The sequence below is a fragment of the Falco biarmicus genome, chromosome 5 (assembly GCF_023638135.1).
Source record: "Falco biarmicus isolate bFalBia1 chromosome 5, bFalBia1.pri, whole genome shotgun sequence".
NCBI classification, from domain to species: Eukaryota; Metazoa; Chordata; class Aves; order Falconiformes; family Falconidae; genus Falco; species Falco biarmicus.
The window spans coordinates 71904330-71921823 of record NC_079292.1 but is presented as its reverse complement, the minus strand read 5'-3'; the positions used below and the strand labels follow the sequence as shown (position 1 = coordinate 71921823).

The window sequence follows — 17494 nt, the reverse complement described above, 5'->3', positions numbered from 1 at the left end:
ACGGTGGCACCAAGAGAGACAAAGTGATGACATCTTCCCCTCTTTTTATGCCAGCAATCCTTGTGGTAGCCAGAATGAGCACTGTGTACACTACATCCACCACACACTGAGAAGCTCTGTGACACAGACAGAATCATATTAAATATCCTATGAAGCATCTGACAGGACTGATATTCTGCATCACACCCTGATGAAGAGCTACATCCTCAAGGAAGAATCAAGCTCTTTATTTGCAGAAATGCCACCCACCCACAGAAACAAAATTTGACAAAAGATCTGATCTGAAAGCCTGGAATGCTCTGACAAACCATCTCAAAATCTTTTGCTGCTCTGGGGTGTTGAAGACAACAGACTGTCCATATACTCCTTTCTACATGGTTCTTTTATAAATCAGAAATGGCTTCTAATAATTTAATAATGGCAAATAAGATAATGATAATATGTTCCAGAACCTGATCTTTGCTTCCAACATTCCCACTAAATGTAAAAAAAGACATGCATGCAAACATGTAAAACTATTCATAGTTCAGATACAAACCTGAGACACAGATGTTCTTAGGAAGTCATATCCAGAGGCAAATAACAGTCAATAGTCAGTTTTATATTATTAAATATTTTTTTAACAATGTAGAGGTGAGTATATATAGTTTTCTCAAGTAAAGCTTTTGGTCAAGTTTTTTTTTCTAAAGGTACAACATGGAATTGAAATTGCAAAGTTAGTGCAGCTTGTGCTTACCCAGCCAAGCAAGGGCTTGCTAAAACAAATTTGCTCAACCATTTCATCAGCATGTTTAATGTTTCCACAGGTAGGTCACAATGCAAAATACCTCCCAAGCCTTTGGAGGAAATGTAACTGCTGACACAGATTCTGCCCCCTGATATCTGCTATCACGTCATAGCTAAGGGTCTCAGCACCAAGGAAGCCTTCCAAACAATCAGCTCCCACTCTAAGAAGTGGGGGTGGAAAATGAGGTACAGCAACAGAATTTATTCAAAGTGTGGGGAGCTGACTTCAAAGTTTTATCCTATCTGTTTCAGAAAGACAGGTTACAGGTGGAACTGTACGTATTTACATGGTGTAATCTAGGGATATATTTCAGTCCTTATCTCTCATTAGTCACTTCATGTCTGTACACTAGTTTGAAGATATGGAGAGCTATGTAAATGCTAAGTATTTGGTTGATCACCTATTACCAGAAACTGACTGAGTCTGCTATAGAGAGTGAAATAGTCTTTTCATTCCCCTGAGAAATAGAAAAACTCAGCCAAGATGGCAGGGCTGGCATGTTCAATTCAAGGTCATCACACGAGTTGCAACTGTATCTTCACTCAGACACAGGGACAGAACCCAGGTCAATGAACCAAAGCATGATACTGTGCTGAGCAAACTGACCTGCTGAATTAATCAGCATGTGATCATTCTGTCTGTTGTTTTCCTACTTTGTTAGTTTTCCCTTACCTGAAAGTGAGAAGCCCAAGAGCCTCCAGTGGGTTAGAAAATCTCCATCTCCTCAACACAGCATACATTTCTGATACAGTTGTTCGATCCCAGCTGGGTGCACTGCCCAGTACCAGAGGAAGGGAGCAATTTTGATTATTGCAGTAGTAACGATAAAACCATAAGATTCTTCTCTGTTGCTCTGAGAGTCTGGAAGAGAAGATTAGAAATTCAGTTTTAAATTAAAACCACCTGGAGCTTTGTGTAGCAACAAACTTTATTGTACAGAGGGGCCAAGTCATACAGTACACTGCTTTTCGGCTAAGTACATGTTTTCCTCAGGGTAGGATATCATTTTTTGCAGACCAGCTTTTATAAGAAAAGTGATACTTATACTCTGGATCTGTCAGCCTTGGGTCATATAAAAATGAAGTGTCAAAAGACACACATATATGGTTATTTCACTTCCCAATCACTCTCATTTTTCTTCTCCGCTGTCTCTGTTGCTGGTGGTGTTTGTTTGTTTGTTTGTTTTTACTGGAGTTTTCTGACAGAGACAAAGAAGGTGCTGTTATCACCAGATAAATTATTACATCCATCTGCTACATACACATCATATCTAACTACTGTAACAACTAGACACACAACACTGCTAGCCATAGCTTTCATTTCTGCTCTTGCTTTGACTTTCAGTGGAGGCTTGTCTATTTTTAGTCTCTTTGCATTTAAAATAAGGTTGAGGCACATCCATAGGAATATAAGCATGTCCCTAACACAGGTATGAGTTTGGAAAAGGGAAGGAAAGCTCCCAGCAGCTTCTCTGTCTGTTCACAAGGCTTAGCATGCCATGCTTCATTGTACTAACTTATAAAAAAGGTTGCCATATCAAATTCCTCATTGAGATACCTAATATCTAAATGATATTTTGATAAAACAGTCATTAATCACACCATATTTCACCAGTAAGAAATGCCTCAGAATAACATTTGCTATTCATCCTCTGATTTGTCTGCAATTCAGATGTCTTTGCCTAAAGCATATTAAATCTCAGGTTCTGCTACCATCAGAAAACAAAAAGAAACTCCCTATGAGAGACAAATTCAGACAATCTTCTTAATTTGATATCAAACCCTTCAAAAACAAGATTTGAGAGTGCAAACTGATCTCCAGTTCACACAAATCATTAATGAAACCAAGAGGAACATTGGTTTTCTTGGTCATACTTGATGGATTGGTGATCTATCTATTTAATAACATAATGTAACTGTGACTTTAAACAGACCTAAGTATTTCAAAGCAAGGTGTGAGAAACCTTGTAGAAGGCAGTACGTAAATAGCTCATTTCCAATTAAGCGTTTCATTGTCGAGATGGCAAGCAAGGCTCAAAATCCAAGTGTTTACATTCTTTCCAAGGTCATCTTCCTTCTATTTGCAGTATTTTGGGACATTCTTAGCCAAGAAACTATCTTAGCCCTGCTCTAAACATCAAGATTGTGGCTTTCACAACTCATAGCAATGAGTTCCTTTGGCTCTGTATACACCAGAGAACTTTTCTTCGCAATTTTGAATTGCCAAGCAGTTAGGAACAGAGAGTGGTGGTACAAAGATGGGCATTTTTTTACTGTCACAGAAGTGAAAGTTTACTTCTTTCCCTTAGGAGAACAAGCTCATGAATGTATGCAAAAGATGAACCTAACTGTGATACAAATTCTGTCGTGACTTTCAGTAATCATTTCAAGAAAAGTGTAATTTTGGCTACCATTTCAAGAAACAGCTTCAGAATTCACAGCATGCCTACTGTGAGACGTCTTTGTGTTTGTGTGAAGATGTCACACACAGAAAAAGAGATAAAGGTAGGCCTAAGACTTTATTGCCTGTCTGGTTATCTTATGCATTCGGATGGTATACTGCAGGACAGTTCAGCTAAAGGACCCCTTTTATATGTTGACTTTAAACAGAGATTTAAGCTTTCAAACAGCATCCTCCAAACCAGACAATCTGTTGTTCAGATTAAAGCAGCTAAAGCCTCTACTGAGCTTGCAAAGGGAGATAAGAAATCAATCCTTGTATCAGGTTTTCTAAATAACAGATTTCTCCCTGTGACTTTACTCCAGAGGCAATGCCATTTTCTCTTTCCATGTTTTAAAGATCAGCGATGAAACTAAAGGCTGAGGTGTTTTTATTTTAGGTTTTGATTTTAAGTTTCTTAGTTGTAATAGAAGTTTACATATACATGTAATAGAACATTTAAGGTAGATGGTAAATGTATTTTGCATACATATAACATCTGAAGATTGTTATGCTAATGACACTTCTTTGGTGGCTTAATAGGGATAAGATGTTAATAACCCTCTTTATTGATAAAAATGCAGTTTATGTTTTTTTAGGTAGAGTTGTACCTAAATTTCCCTTCATATAACAGCTATATTAAAACATATAGCCTCCTACTCAGCACTAAAAATGAAGTATCCTAAAATCTAAATAATTCAATAGTTTTCAGTTTTAAAGTTTTCATTAATCCCTTTAGCTAAATGAAGAAAACAGCTTCTGTGAAAATTTTGTTAGCTGGTCTTAATTTTATTTTTTTTTTTTTTTGGGGGGGGGGGAAATGGCAAAAATTTGTTTAAATGCTTCTGAGCTGTTTTTATTGCTCATGTTCAGTACTAAAGCAGAACAAGACAAAAGGCAAAAAAAGGAAAGAGTAGAAAAGCTAGCAAATGAAAATTTCTGTTTCCTGGCACTGATTCTCACTCACAAGTTTCTCTCCCGTGGACAGATTAGCAAAGTGTGCAGCATCATCACACTTCTTAGACCTGTTTCACCATTCACCTAACTGGAAGTAACCTTTCTAATCAAAAATCACAGCAACAGGACTCTCGTACTTCAAACACAATAATCCTAAAAGGAATTAAAGACTCACATCTGAAATGTTTTCAGAAGTCAGCCAAAGCAGCTGGCAGTAACTAATGAACTCACTTGGTCATCCCTCTTTTGCCTGGTTTGGTGGTGCCAAAGATCACACAGCAGTGCACAGTGCAGGGCTGGAGGAGCACAAGAGCCATATGGTAAAGTTCATTTTCTTCAGTCCCATTGAGCCCTTCAGTAATCAACATCCAAGAGTTGTTGGCCATGGAGACCAGTGATCTGAGCCAGCTACCAGAGAGACAGGGGTCCAAGAGTCTGCTACTGGCAAGACCATATGTCTTGACCAGCTACTGGGGAAACCCACATCCATGTGACAGGAAGAGGCCCCAGCACCAGCAACCAAATCTGTGTGTCTGTGAACCCTGGGGGCGCGTATGTCTGGGTGTCAGCAGCTGGGGAACACAGAGAGATCTGGGACCAGCTAATGCACAGGCTGAGCGCAACTACAGAGTTATCTGATACCATGTATAAAAATACATATATATGTATGTGTACATATTCCACCAGCAGACTTTGATCCTGACCAGGTGGAGAGGAGGAACTGAATCAGGCTGCCTGTACTGTCTGTTTTGTGGCAGTGCTGCACGTTTGTGTGTGTGCTGGTAAGGTACTGCTTTCTGCCTGCATTGATTTTTTTATACTCCTATCAGGAACACACGGTCCACCTCTCTAGTGGCTGAACCTGGGGAGACAAACCCACAGCAGCTTTGCATTTATAACGCTACTGGACTCTGCAGCCTTTAAAAAGGACAACCGTGCAGCTGGCTGTTTCTAACCATTGGTTCTTCTTTTCCAACAGGGTTAAGAACATTTTCTGCCATTCACATATTCCATCTACTTTCAGCAGAGTGAACAGAAGGATCCTGACGGTCCAAGAAAGGTTTCTTCTGTCTTCTAACCACAGATACCCATTTATTTCAAAATCATATTTGAGTCTTGTAAGCCTAAAGCATCATCATACAGACTTATTGCCTCTAAAAAGCTACCTTAGATTCCTCTCTTTTTCTTGACATACAAACAAAAAAAAAAAAAAAAGGAAGAGAACTTCAAATATCATGGCAATGATGTGTTTGGATACGAATACGTGTTGTTACAATTTTTTAAAAAAGAAAATCTATCATGACTGAGGAAGGTAAAAAGTCCTTCTCTAATAAAGATACAACAAATATTTGCTTGATCAGAAAGTACTTAAAAATGGAATTCATTCATTCAACCCCCAAATATGCTACCCTTCACCTTGATGATTCATTTGGCAGACCAGCTTTGTCCATAAGCTGGGATAACTGAAAACAACAAACTTGGGGGGAAAAAAAAGAAACCAGACTTCCGTCCTCTTTCCTCCAATACCCTGTTATTGAACTTATCAAAGCCTTACATCCAACCTGGTGAGTTTTAGGGGTCTCTTTCATTCATATTCCTACAGAACCCCAAACTTTTGTATTAGGATATCATAGGGTCTACCCTTGCCTGGTCTTTTCAATAACTATTTATGAACCTGTTATCCGTGAATTTATGTATAGCCTTAATGAATGTGATGATGTTGTCTACCTCCACAGCGCTGTGAAAGACTTTAAAAGTTCACTGCTGACTGTCTCAGGGAGTACTTTCTTCCATCTGTTGAAAATTGATCTACTTGTTTCATTGAATGTCCCTAGTGTGAATATTGTGGGATCTGATGATGCATTCACCTTGTCCACCACCATCATGATTTTATAATAATTACTCACACATACACACACATCCTCTAGTCTTCTCTCCGAACTAAGGAGTCTCAGCCTTTTTAGCTTTTCTTGGTCAAGCACCTTTTTAATCCCTTTAATCATTTTAGCTGCCCTTCTCTGTACGTTTTCCACATCTACAGTGTCCTTCCTGAGCTGCTGAGACAAGAACTACGCAGCATACTCAAAATGCAGCACATCAAGGTTTTAGACACAAGTTAAATGGCACACATTGGTTTCTTCTCCACACCCTTCCTGAATGATGCTTAGTACTTTGTTGACATTTTTGGCTGTTGCTGCACCTTGTACTCGTGAGTTTAGGGAAATATGAGCAGTAATGTTAATATATATTTTCTGCATTGTAACTGCCAGTTCCAAGTTCAGTGTCATGTACAGCTACTTAGACATTTTTTCCTTAAATATATTCCCTTGAATTTATCCATACTGAAGCTCATGTGCTGTGTTTTTGCCCAGTTTTGTAAGATCCTTCTGGATCTCCCTGTCATAGGATGGCGTTTGACAATGTGACAGAGGTTAGTACCATCTGCAAACACAGAGATTTCCCTGCCCATTTCCTTCTCCATGTTGACAGAGATACTAAAAAAAACCTGGTCCCAACCTTGAGTACTAGAAGACCCTACCGCTGATTCTTCCATTCTGAAAAGCCACAATGAAACATGCAGTGTTTGCCTTTAACCAGTTTTCCTTTAAACCCATGGCAAAATAATTTTTTTAACAATCATCTTATGTGGAACCTCAGCAAAGCTTTTTTTGAACATCCAAATGCTTTATGTCCACCAAATCTCCAATGTCCATGCACCCACTGACAACCTTCTAGGATAGCAACAAGTTCGTGAGGCAGGGTTTCTGTTCACATAGGATATGGTTTTTCTTTCCTGACAAATTACTCTGTATTTAACTAAATGTTTAATGATCTTATTCCTTCTTACAAAACCCACCATTTCACCATGAATAGAGATCAGATGCATTGGCCTGAAGCTCCATAAATCACTTCTGGAACACATTTTGCAGGTGGAAATTTTGCTGCCATCTTGCCAGTGCCCTGGCTCAGCGGCTATTTGCAGTAAAACACTGACCTCCCATTCATATTTAAAAATAAAATAAAAAAGAATCAAATCACAAATCCCATGGCTAATAAAAATATTTTAAAATTTCTTCCTGTCTTCTTAAAAGTTGAAGTAAACTTCATACACACCAGCAAGTTTGTCTCTCATTCCCCCCCCCCCCCCCCAAGAAATTGATTTAAAAAAAACCCAAACAACCTACGCAGAAATCAGTACAGAAAAGTGTTCTTAACAGATATATCATATCACATTGAGAGGGCTGAACTGGCTTTAAGTTCTTTAGTTATCGTACTTTGAATGCACCTTTTGGCCTTTGATGGATGATTAATTCACAGAATTACAGAAGTAACAGTGATTGGTATAATGGCTCTCTGTAAGCACCTGTGTTCCCAATACCACTCTGATCATATCCAAAATTATTTTATATAATACATAATCCTAATTCATAATATAATATACATGTAGCTGAGCATACTAATCTGCCTCAGTACATAAAGTGTGTTTTGTTTTACTTTGTGTTTATTGATCCAGGAAAGCTAAACTTGCCATACTTCCTTGTATATAACTTGACATTTTAATGAACATATGCCATTTAACTACCTATCTGAAGTTCGAGTGCATTATTACTAATGAAGACTGATTTTTGTAGAACCCGGTTTTCTTGTTAATACAGGTATCAACTTACTGCATCACTTGAAAATCTTATGGTTTGAATCAAAAATATCTTTCTCACTTCAAAGACATGAAAAGATATAGTAAAAAAAAGGGAAAAACCAATCCTTTTCTAAACTGGTAAAATAAACTGCCACCTCCAGGGCCTTAACTAGGCTTTGCTGTGATCTGTTCTTTCATTTAGAGGTATTACTTCTCAAGCCAATTGTTGCAGCACTCTCCAAACTAGCTGGCTGCAACAAGGTCTTTTACCATCACATACCAGCATACTCTTCATACCAGTCTCCCTGCTGCCTTCTCCTAGTCTCTCCTCATCCAGGACATGTGTTCTCTCTCTTCTCTCAACTTCTTCCTTGTCTCTCTTCCTTGGCTGCTCCACCTTTAAACAGAGCCAGCCACAGCTGCACCTTGTCTACATCAGCCAACCCACTGCCCCTGAAGCCAGCCCACAGCTGTATATTATCAATGCTAATTAACCCACCTTCATTCCTCTACAGCCAACCAAGCTAGGCTCCTTCAGAGGAATATTTTGGTTTTAAACAATTTGGATAATTAAAATTAAACAAATGGATACATTTAATTGTGATGAACAGAAGTACAGCAAGCCAAGAACCAGCAGGGCTAGCTGGGTACAACTTACAGCAAGAGAGAATGTTTCTGTGAAAGTCTTGCAATATACTTCAGGCAGTCTTCAGTTGGCTCTTCAAGATCACCTCTTCTTTCTTCAGGTTCAGGTTTAATGAACTCCAAATTAGTTTCCGGAAAGTCAATCTTCATTAAAATAAAAATAAAGAGATAAGAGACAAAAGTCCTTTTAGCAATATGTATTCTCAGATATAACTGTCAATAAATGTTATCCTGGATTTCTATGGGAAGCATACAAAATATAAGAGAAAGAAGAAGAGGTAATTCTCCGAGGGTGCTCACCATATGTAATACATTATTTAAATATGTTGGTGGTAAACTCATCCCATGAAAATCAGCAAGAGCTTTGTCACTGACTTTCCTGTGAGAATTTCTTCCACTGCATTTCAAATTTATTACAAGTGCAAAAACTCAAAGCTGAAGTATTTTTTTTCTTTTTTCCTCCTTTCCTGCTTTTTAATGATGGTTCTTAAACGGAAAGCTTTCATTATATAGATTTGTTTTTGGTTTTGTTTGAAAATACAGTGATAATTCTTATATACATTTTGCCAGTGTAAGAAATAGAAATCAGGTACCTGATTTGACTTCTATATATTCAATTTCATATATATTGTGCAGCATCTACCAATTATTCATTCTTTACATTGACATATGTGTGTCAGAAAGTTAGGAAAATGTTTTTAAGATACAGAGAAAGAAAGCATTCAACCAAAATTACAAAGCTTAATGTGCTTAATAATATGAGTACAGACTTCTCTGAAAATTCAGGTTGTTTTTCAAAATTCAGCTCAGTTTGCACATCCCATTTTGGTTGACTAACAAACACCATAATCTCTTATCTATATCTATTTTTTAACATATGTATTTGATTTGCATCACACTTTTAAAGGTTAAAAAGTTATTACCTACAAAATGTGTCATCAGTCACACCAGAAAAGCCATCTTTCTGATATTTCCAACATCTTCATAAATCGTAATACATGCATGTGAGTAACTGAAAGCAGGGGGGTGAGAGGTCCTCCTGTTCCATTTCTTTCAGCAGAGACAGATTATAAATTAATAGCCATTTACTGTCTCAACTTCCTTTTATTATTAATAGGAGGAGCTATTTTAGGACATAGTCTTTGACTGAACTCCTCAGACTAGAAAATCCCCATTTTCTTGTCTATTAAAACCAGGCTATTTTTAGTCCAGCCTCATTTATCTATATTATCTGCTTTTACATGTCATTTGCTAATAGTTATTCTGCTTTTTAATACAGAAAACAATTGGCTTTGCCCTTGAAGGATCCAGTTGCTAATTTAACCTGGACAGTTGACAAAACTGTTATGCAGACCTAATGCGTTTTCAAAACCGGGAGTACCATTCTGCCCAGAATGAGTGGGTGCTCAGCATGTGGTCATGGAGGGAGAGCTACACCGATGCCTATCGACAGTTGCTTGTAACCACTTTCTTTACAAGTCCTTTACACTACTCAGTCTAATTGCAAGTGGCATGCGACATTTATAGTGGTATGCAATTCAATAGTACTCAGAACAAACGTGCAGATTTGAAAAGGCAGCTGTAAGTCAGGTACCAAGTCATTCATTTGTGTTAAAGTATTTTTGAAACCAAAATTATAACAACAAAAATTACCCTACAAAAACCTGCCCTAGCCTTCAGAGGTGGTATTTGGTATGGAAAGTATCATATATATTTGCCACTGTGCAGAATTATAGATTTCTGTCTATTAAGATTAACATGCTCTCTCTGAGTGCCTATAATGGAAATGGGATTTTTAATTTTTGTGACCTTGATGAGCTGTGGGAACAACTCTTTTTCTTGCACTTTGTTACAAAACAACCCTCTCCTTTGCTTTCTTACCTGCAGTGTTACTGAGGTTGGTATTTCAGTACTGCAGATGCTTGGGGTAATCATAGTTGTTGTAAGCATGCTGTTCAGTGTCATGCTAAGCAGCACAGTTCCATGAATGAGCCGCCTGCAACACACAGACAGAAATACTGCATTGTTAGTGGAGACAGGGTGAACAGGGTTTACTGAAATTACATCAAAGGACGTGGAACTGGATAGCTTAACAGACACGCAAAAAGAGAACAAACCTTTTGTCTTTAGCTGCCTAGTACAAATCTGGCCTAGATCAGCAGAGGTTACATCCTGATGGCCTCACTGCTCTGCTGGTACCTGTGCAGCTGCAAGGGCCATGACACAAATCATGCTGCCAAGACATTCTAGGTCAGCTCAGCACTTTACCACTGACTTCTTTGGTGACAGGGGTTGCCACTTAAACTAGGTGTAAAATATGGATAATACTATATTTCTGTCTCAAGATTTAATTTTGAGGACAAATATGTTAGATCATGAAGTGTCAACACCCTGTACAAGGTGGAGGGCAGTATACATTTATTCCACAAAAGAAACTTGTGGCAACCTACTGCAGCAATGAAGGATCCTTGCTGATTTTATGTGTAATTGATAGGGAAGAGGGAGTATGATATCAGAACCTCCAAAGACCTGAAAGGAGTGTGAGTTTGATAGTTTGTACCACATAGGCTGCATATGGGTTTTGGTCAGATGAAAGTCTGAAGTACCAGTCTGAGCAACTACACAGGCAAGAAAGTCTTATCAGAAACAGAGATACATGTGGTCTGCAGATAAGAAAACCAGCACAATTTAGCAGGTCAACACAATTCAGCCTAGAGAACTTGAATAAAATCAGAAAGTTCAGGTGTTAATTCTAATCATAACCAATCCACTCAAATGAGGAATGCAGTACCTGAATAAACACAGATACAGTACATTGGACTTACCCTTTAATTTATCCAAGTCTTAGGTTAGTGAGGTCAGAAATTTCATTTTATTCAACATCTCTTCTTTTACTGAAAATTTTTATTACGGTTGTTCCAAGCACTGCTCAGTCAAAACAACTGAGAGAATGAGCTAGATTCAATTCTGCCCATGGCAACAGAAACAGCCGGCCAGGTAGAAGAGTTTGAGTGCACAGCTTTTACCTGAGATGAGGATGTTAGAGGTACAAGAGAACCCAGATGGATTTTTTGATCCCAGCATGAGTTGGCAACATTGCTGTAAGAAAGTACCTTTTGAATTGCAAACTGAAAAAAACTGTTCCTAAGTCATTTAAAGAATAAGAAACTCTAGCAAAGTCATTTTTATAGTCAACACTCAGTGTAAACCTACTTCTTTTTCACTTCTTAAGCTATTCACATTGTTAGTGCAAAAGTTTTATTTCATTCTGAGAACACAGCTTAGGAAGATTAAAACCAAAACCATTTTCTGGAGTTACTTTTGCAGCTGTAGGTGCATTTGCAGGGGAATGGAGGCAGAAAAAGGAGCTGTGATGTGAAAAAGATAGCACTCCGGGAAAGCAGTTGTATGATACAGAAGTCTTTCAGATTTAGGTAACTGATGTGAATGTGGAAGTGATCAACGGTGATTCAAAGTTGTTTTTCTGTGCTGTGTACTCGGATGACCTTTAATAAATGAATTATATCCCTTCAACCAGTCCTTTGCTGACACAGCTTTACATCATAATTTGACCTAATTGGCAATTTTGTTAGAAAGGGAGAAGAGTGGCTGAGAACTGAATGAACACCAAGACTAAATTACCCTTTTGAGCTCTCATTACTGCTAATCACTTTCATATTGTGCTCTAAAACTATAGGAGACTTTTAAAAAGAATCCATACAGTGTATTTTTTTTCCTGGTAAACCTGTATAGACAAACACAGGAAGTAGCACAGACCTCAGAGGCACTGTAGATGTGCTTAAAAGCACATGTAGATGTGTTTAATCGAGACATTTTCCTAGTTCATTATTTCAACTCATCTGCACCCACTGCAGATGTGGCTAAAGACTGTCCAGGACAGGAAATAATCAGCAGTGGGCTTCTCACAGTCCTCAGCTGGAGAAACAGCAAGCAAAGCAATGTATCTTTGCTGGACTGAGAAGACTTCACATGTTAAAGCAGATTACAGGACTGTGAGTAAAACCATACACATTAAACCACTTTGATAGTATGGAGTTGATATCTCCTAAGGAAAAATGAATTTGTTTTAAAAACTAGACACACATTTATGCCTCTGGTATATAGAGTAACCTTATTTATACATTGACAAATAAGTGAGCAACTTATGTACCTTCCATCATTAAGTCACGCTTTGGACTAAGGCTAGCCTGTAAACACAAGAGGTATTTTTTAAAAGATGTGAAGAGGCATTGACAACTGTGAAATACTGCATGTGTTCCTGAGGCACAGCTTTCCCTAGCAATCTCTGGGGCACTGTATGCACCGCTCAGCTAACATTCTTCAGGATCAAGTCTGCTTTTGGACTCACAACTGGAACAGTAACAGGGGCCATACAGGTGAACGAAACAGTAAAAATATGCATCGGTATTTTTAGAAAAAGGAAAAGAAGGAGTGTGTGCAGGATTCATTCAGAAAAGGAAGGAGATAGAATCATGAGCATGATAACCATAAGCTTTACTGAACAGAAAGGTTCCTCTCTCTGCTGCTGGGTTCTGCTGATGAGCCCAGGCAAGTCACCCCCTGTTCTGCCTGCTGGTTTCCCCATCTGTAAGGTGAGGGTAGTGATACTGACCTTTGTGAAGACTGTATAAAGACCACAGCCATAGACAATGGCACAGCAGAATTTGAATAAACAAGTTCTGCTCTATGCCCACTGCTATTTATTTATTTAAATGCTTGTGCAAAACCAGGGCAGATGGAAATCCCTGCAATTACACAGATTCCCAGCTCTTGTTTATTACTGGAGCTAAAATAAACTTCCCATCTTATTACAGCAGAAGAGAGCAATGCTGTTTAAGGACAGTTCAAGTTACCCTAAATTAACAAAATCAACCTTGTGTCCTGAAGTCCCATGGGAGACTTCCCTCACGAGGCAAGAGAAAATTTTTGTTGCTTGCTCTGCCTGATTTGGAAATATCAGTTCAAAATAAATAGTGGTGTTAGAATCACTGAAGTAGAGCAATGGGCACTGCGGAGGACTTTACAATGCCCAAATTGCCCCAAGTGATGGATTTCTGATTTGTTAATTAGCTCTGGATCACTAAACTATTCAGCCCAAGAGACAAATGTATTTTTCTGATGTGAAGGAGGGGAAAGTTGGCACACAAGCTTGAAAACACTTTTTGAACTGCTTCTTGCATCTAATAAGATTTCTTGATACAGATGCATTATCAAGGACTTTATGGGCATTAATTTAGGGCCACTGTCTAAAGTCAGCTACCCGATAAGGATGAGAAATGTGGATGTGAATGCCCACCTACTGGACAAGCTGGCAGATAAAACCATTATTACTGTGTTCATTCCCAAATGTATATAACATTAGAATTACTGTTTAGACTGGATATACCAGGAAAATGAGGAGAAAATATAGTGTAAAAATAATGTTATTATCCCCAAACCTGACATTATAAACCTCAGAAATTCAGAGCTGAGGTTAAGTTTACTTTATCCAAAGCTGATAAGCTACAAGACACGCCCCCCCCCCCCCCCCTACTTATGGCCTAAGCAGTCTTAATTCTGCACTGGAATGATATTGTGAAATAACTACTTTATTATAATTGCAAATACTACAGAATTCTAGAAAATTCAAATTAGAGACATAAATTTTCACTGCAAAGTAGTGCTAAATGTCCTAGAGACATTTAAAAGGACCACATCTTCCATCCCCACAGTTTTTAATTTAAATAACTTCCATAAATTTGAAAGTGCTGAATACAGCAAATACAAAATTATCAGATTATTCCAGACATTTTAAACAAATTTGCAGTTATGTTCCTGATTCTTTCTTAATTTTTGCCCCCAAATGTGAAGTTTAAAAATGAGTTTAGAGGGAACAATTTTAAGGTAAACAACTACATTTAGGCAAAAATTGGAGAAAATGTCCAGGAAGTCAGTTATGTAAAAAGTGAGACTATTTCTAAAGAAACATGCAAAATTGATAAGCAGTAATCCCAACACTCATTTGATAAAGAATGGAGTGGCTGCCCTGTATGTCCGTCAGCTAGTTGTGTTATAAATCAGCACACTGCAAGACAACTGTCAGAATAATCAGCAATGTTACTAGAATTCAGTAAATAATGTAAATGAAAACAATTTGAAATTTACTAAACATCTGTTCACTGGCAAGTCTTTAACAATAACAAAACCAAATTAAACAGGCCAAATTCTTGAGAACATATTTTGGTATTGTGTGGTTTAAACATGGTCAAGGTATGGAAAAGAGTTTGCAACAAGAAATGTTACATAATAAGTAATATGTTTTATCTAAACAGTTGGGGTTTGCTTCTATTTTTTTTATATATTCCTTATACACTCTGCTTGCTATTTTTTAAGAGACATGTTAAAATCTCAGAAAATATCTAGAGCCCTTTGACATGGCTTTGCTCAAATGCATGAGAAACTTCACACTTCTTGAAACAGATGAAAGGAATTTGTATAATTTATATGTTAAAATAAGCTCAGCTCTTTTTAATCTTCAGTTCAAACTAAATATAAAGAACTGAATTACGAATGACAGAAGAGACCATACAATTTGGAAGAGAAAATAAATATCAAACTTACAGAAAGGTGTAAATTCAGAGTCTTTTAAAAAGAGGCATTCTTGTGCCCTAGGTCACTCAAAGATCAAGATTCCTAAGAAATATCTGGAAATAATGCAAAATTGATAATTTTTTTTTCCTTCTCTTTTTAACATAAGCCAAAACCAGTTTGAATGGAATTCTTGTGGGTTTAATCAGAATAAGATATAATGGGACAGAAATGAGGAAATGTATTTTTAAAATGCTTGACATTTATTTTCATTTTCCAATGCTTATCAAAGCAAACAAAAAAAAATATTTTTTTAAACAAGCATCTGAATAGAGAGAAAGAGGACATTCTTTGTCCTTATCTTTGCTGGCCCTGAGAAGAATGGCTCAGTGACCAACTGGGACAAGGACTTGAGCAAAGATATTTGATGACCCAGGCAAATATCACAGGGCTACTGGCCTCCTCAAAAAGCTCATTTCTCTCCTTTCCTCTATAAATTAAATCCTAGATATGAGACTGTTAAGATTTTTTAGCACCCAAATTCACCTCAGAAAACGTTTCCTTTGAGAAAGTGGTATTTTCCAAGTTAGAAACGTTTTATCAAAGATTTTCTGGTCAGATTTCATTAACATCTTTGAATACATTTATAGAATTTGTTCATTTAGAAACCCTAATATCATAATCTTTGCAATAATACAAGGTACTCCTGACACATTAGCATGACACTACAGGTACAGATCTTTTCCTCATACATACTTTCAAGTACTCTGTTGAAATGCCTTGAAGATTAGTTTCATTCCAGCAGTGAGGGGAGTGAAGTTGGGTTCATCGCTCAGTTTATTAATGTTTTCCACAAAATTGGTGAGTCAAATAAAAACAATTATTAACCTTCAATTTTTTTGTGGAGCAGGAAACCGCCTCCTAAAGTCCTACCATTGCTTCTCAATTACTTCAACTAACTAAGCATTACATATTAAGAATCACCTGATGGTTTTAATCATGCTACTTTCTAAGTAGGTAAGCCTGAGAGCTAGTTTGCCTGCCTAAAAGTATTCATGATCTACCAAAGAAAAGGAAAAATAGGCAGCGTGAAGGTTCAGATATTTTCAAGTTTTGCATTTCAGAAGGAATTTCAGGGATATCCTTCTTTTTGAAAACACTTTGTCAATTAAAATTATGGTGAATTAATAATTCTGTGGTCTCGTTGGCTAAAAGAAGAAAAATCATTTAGGCTTCTTTGTGTTAGCAATTACTATAACTGTAAATGACACAGCTATCAGATTAGGGGGTGTCGAACATGCTATTCCTAAAGCATTTCTCTCCAGCAACTCGACTTTTATTTCTGTTTTGAAGGGTCATTTCAGCAATGATCTCTACAACTACAGAGCAGATGAAAGGAAAGTGGCCCTCTATCCCCTTCATTGTGCTGATTGTGTGTACCATGAAGGAATGGAGACATTTTTCAGTAAAATTTTTGAAATTGTCTCGATGACTTGGAGATCTACTTAACGAAAATCAACATGCTTGCTCTGACAGCATATGTTACAAAATATACATCAGAGCTTTCAGATCTTTAAAAAATCATTCCTTTGGGACTTGAATGCTGAAAATTAAGAAATTTCCAATACAACACAGGTCCTTAAGAACAGGATTCTTACATATCCCATATGTGAGAATATATCCTCCAGAGGTGCCTAACCATTCCCCAGTTATCATGCCTAATGATCTGCTTCTGAATGTACTGAGCACATACCAGCTTGCTCGGGATGAGGACATCTTAATGCTCCATCTCAAATTAGATTTTCAGCCAAGATATTCCCTCTATCTATTTCACCCTAAGCATCAAGGTGGTAGAAATACTCAAAATAAATACAATGCATGTTTTGTTTAAAAAGACACACAGAATGGAAGAGTGAGTGATGTGCTCTTCTTCAGACTATGAAAGAGAAGTCATTGAATAAAACGCCCAAGCAATCCTTGGAGCAGAATTTGATTCATGTTTCTTTCCTCCCTTCAAGATAAGTGCTCCAATCACTAAGTCACAGAAGAATACTCTCTTTTTCTGAATGGAGTAATCTTGAATTTTCTTCTGAAAATTATGGAAAAAGCCTGTAGCCCAGTTCAACCTATTATCTAGTGTTTAAAGTCTCTCAAAAGTTCAATGAAACCAAAGGTCTTTCAAACAGTAAATTCATATATGGAAAGAGATTTTTAGATTTTGTTTTGTTTTAAATGGTGATTGCCATGATATGGGGAAGTAGATGAAGATGTCTCAAGATGAGGAAAGAGCTATAGCTTAGAAATGGATGTTAATGCAGAAACTTGTGGGGTTTGAACATATCCATCTCTTGCCCAGAGGGCATGCGGGACTATGGAGCCTAAATAAAAACTAAGTATTACTGTAAAGGCTCAATCTAAATTCAAATGTCTCAGTGCTACTA

At 37.5% G+C, this 17494-nt stretch overlaps 1 protein-coding gene across 1 annotated transcript in view; it reads right to left on the bottom strand.

Annotated features, from left to right (window-relative positions):
- Nucleotides 1-17494, bottom strand: part of PIK3C2G (phosphatidylinositol-4-phosphate 3-kinase catalytic subunit type 2 gamma) — a 208276-nt gene that overhangs the window by 118295 nt on the left and 72487 nt on the right. The window contains exons 14-16 of the mRNA XM_056342037.1: nt 10347-10461; nt 8479-8609; nt 1460-1648 (exon numbers count right to left, since the gene is read on the bottom strand). Coding sequence (XP_056198012.1) covers nt 1460-1648; nt 8479-8609; nt 10347-10461 — 435 coding nt within the window. The remainder of the gene's footprint in view (nt 1-1459; nt 1649-8478; nt 8610-10346; nt 10462-17494) is intronic.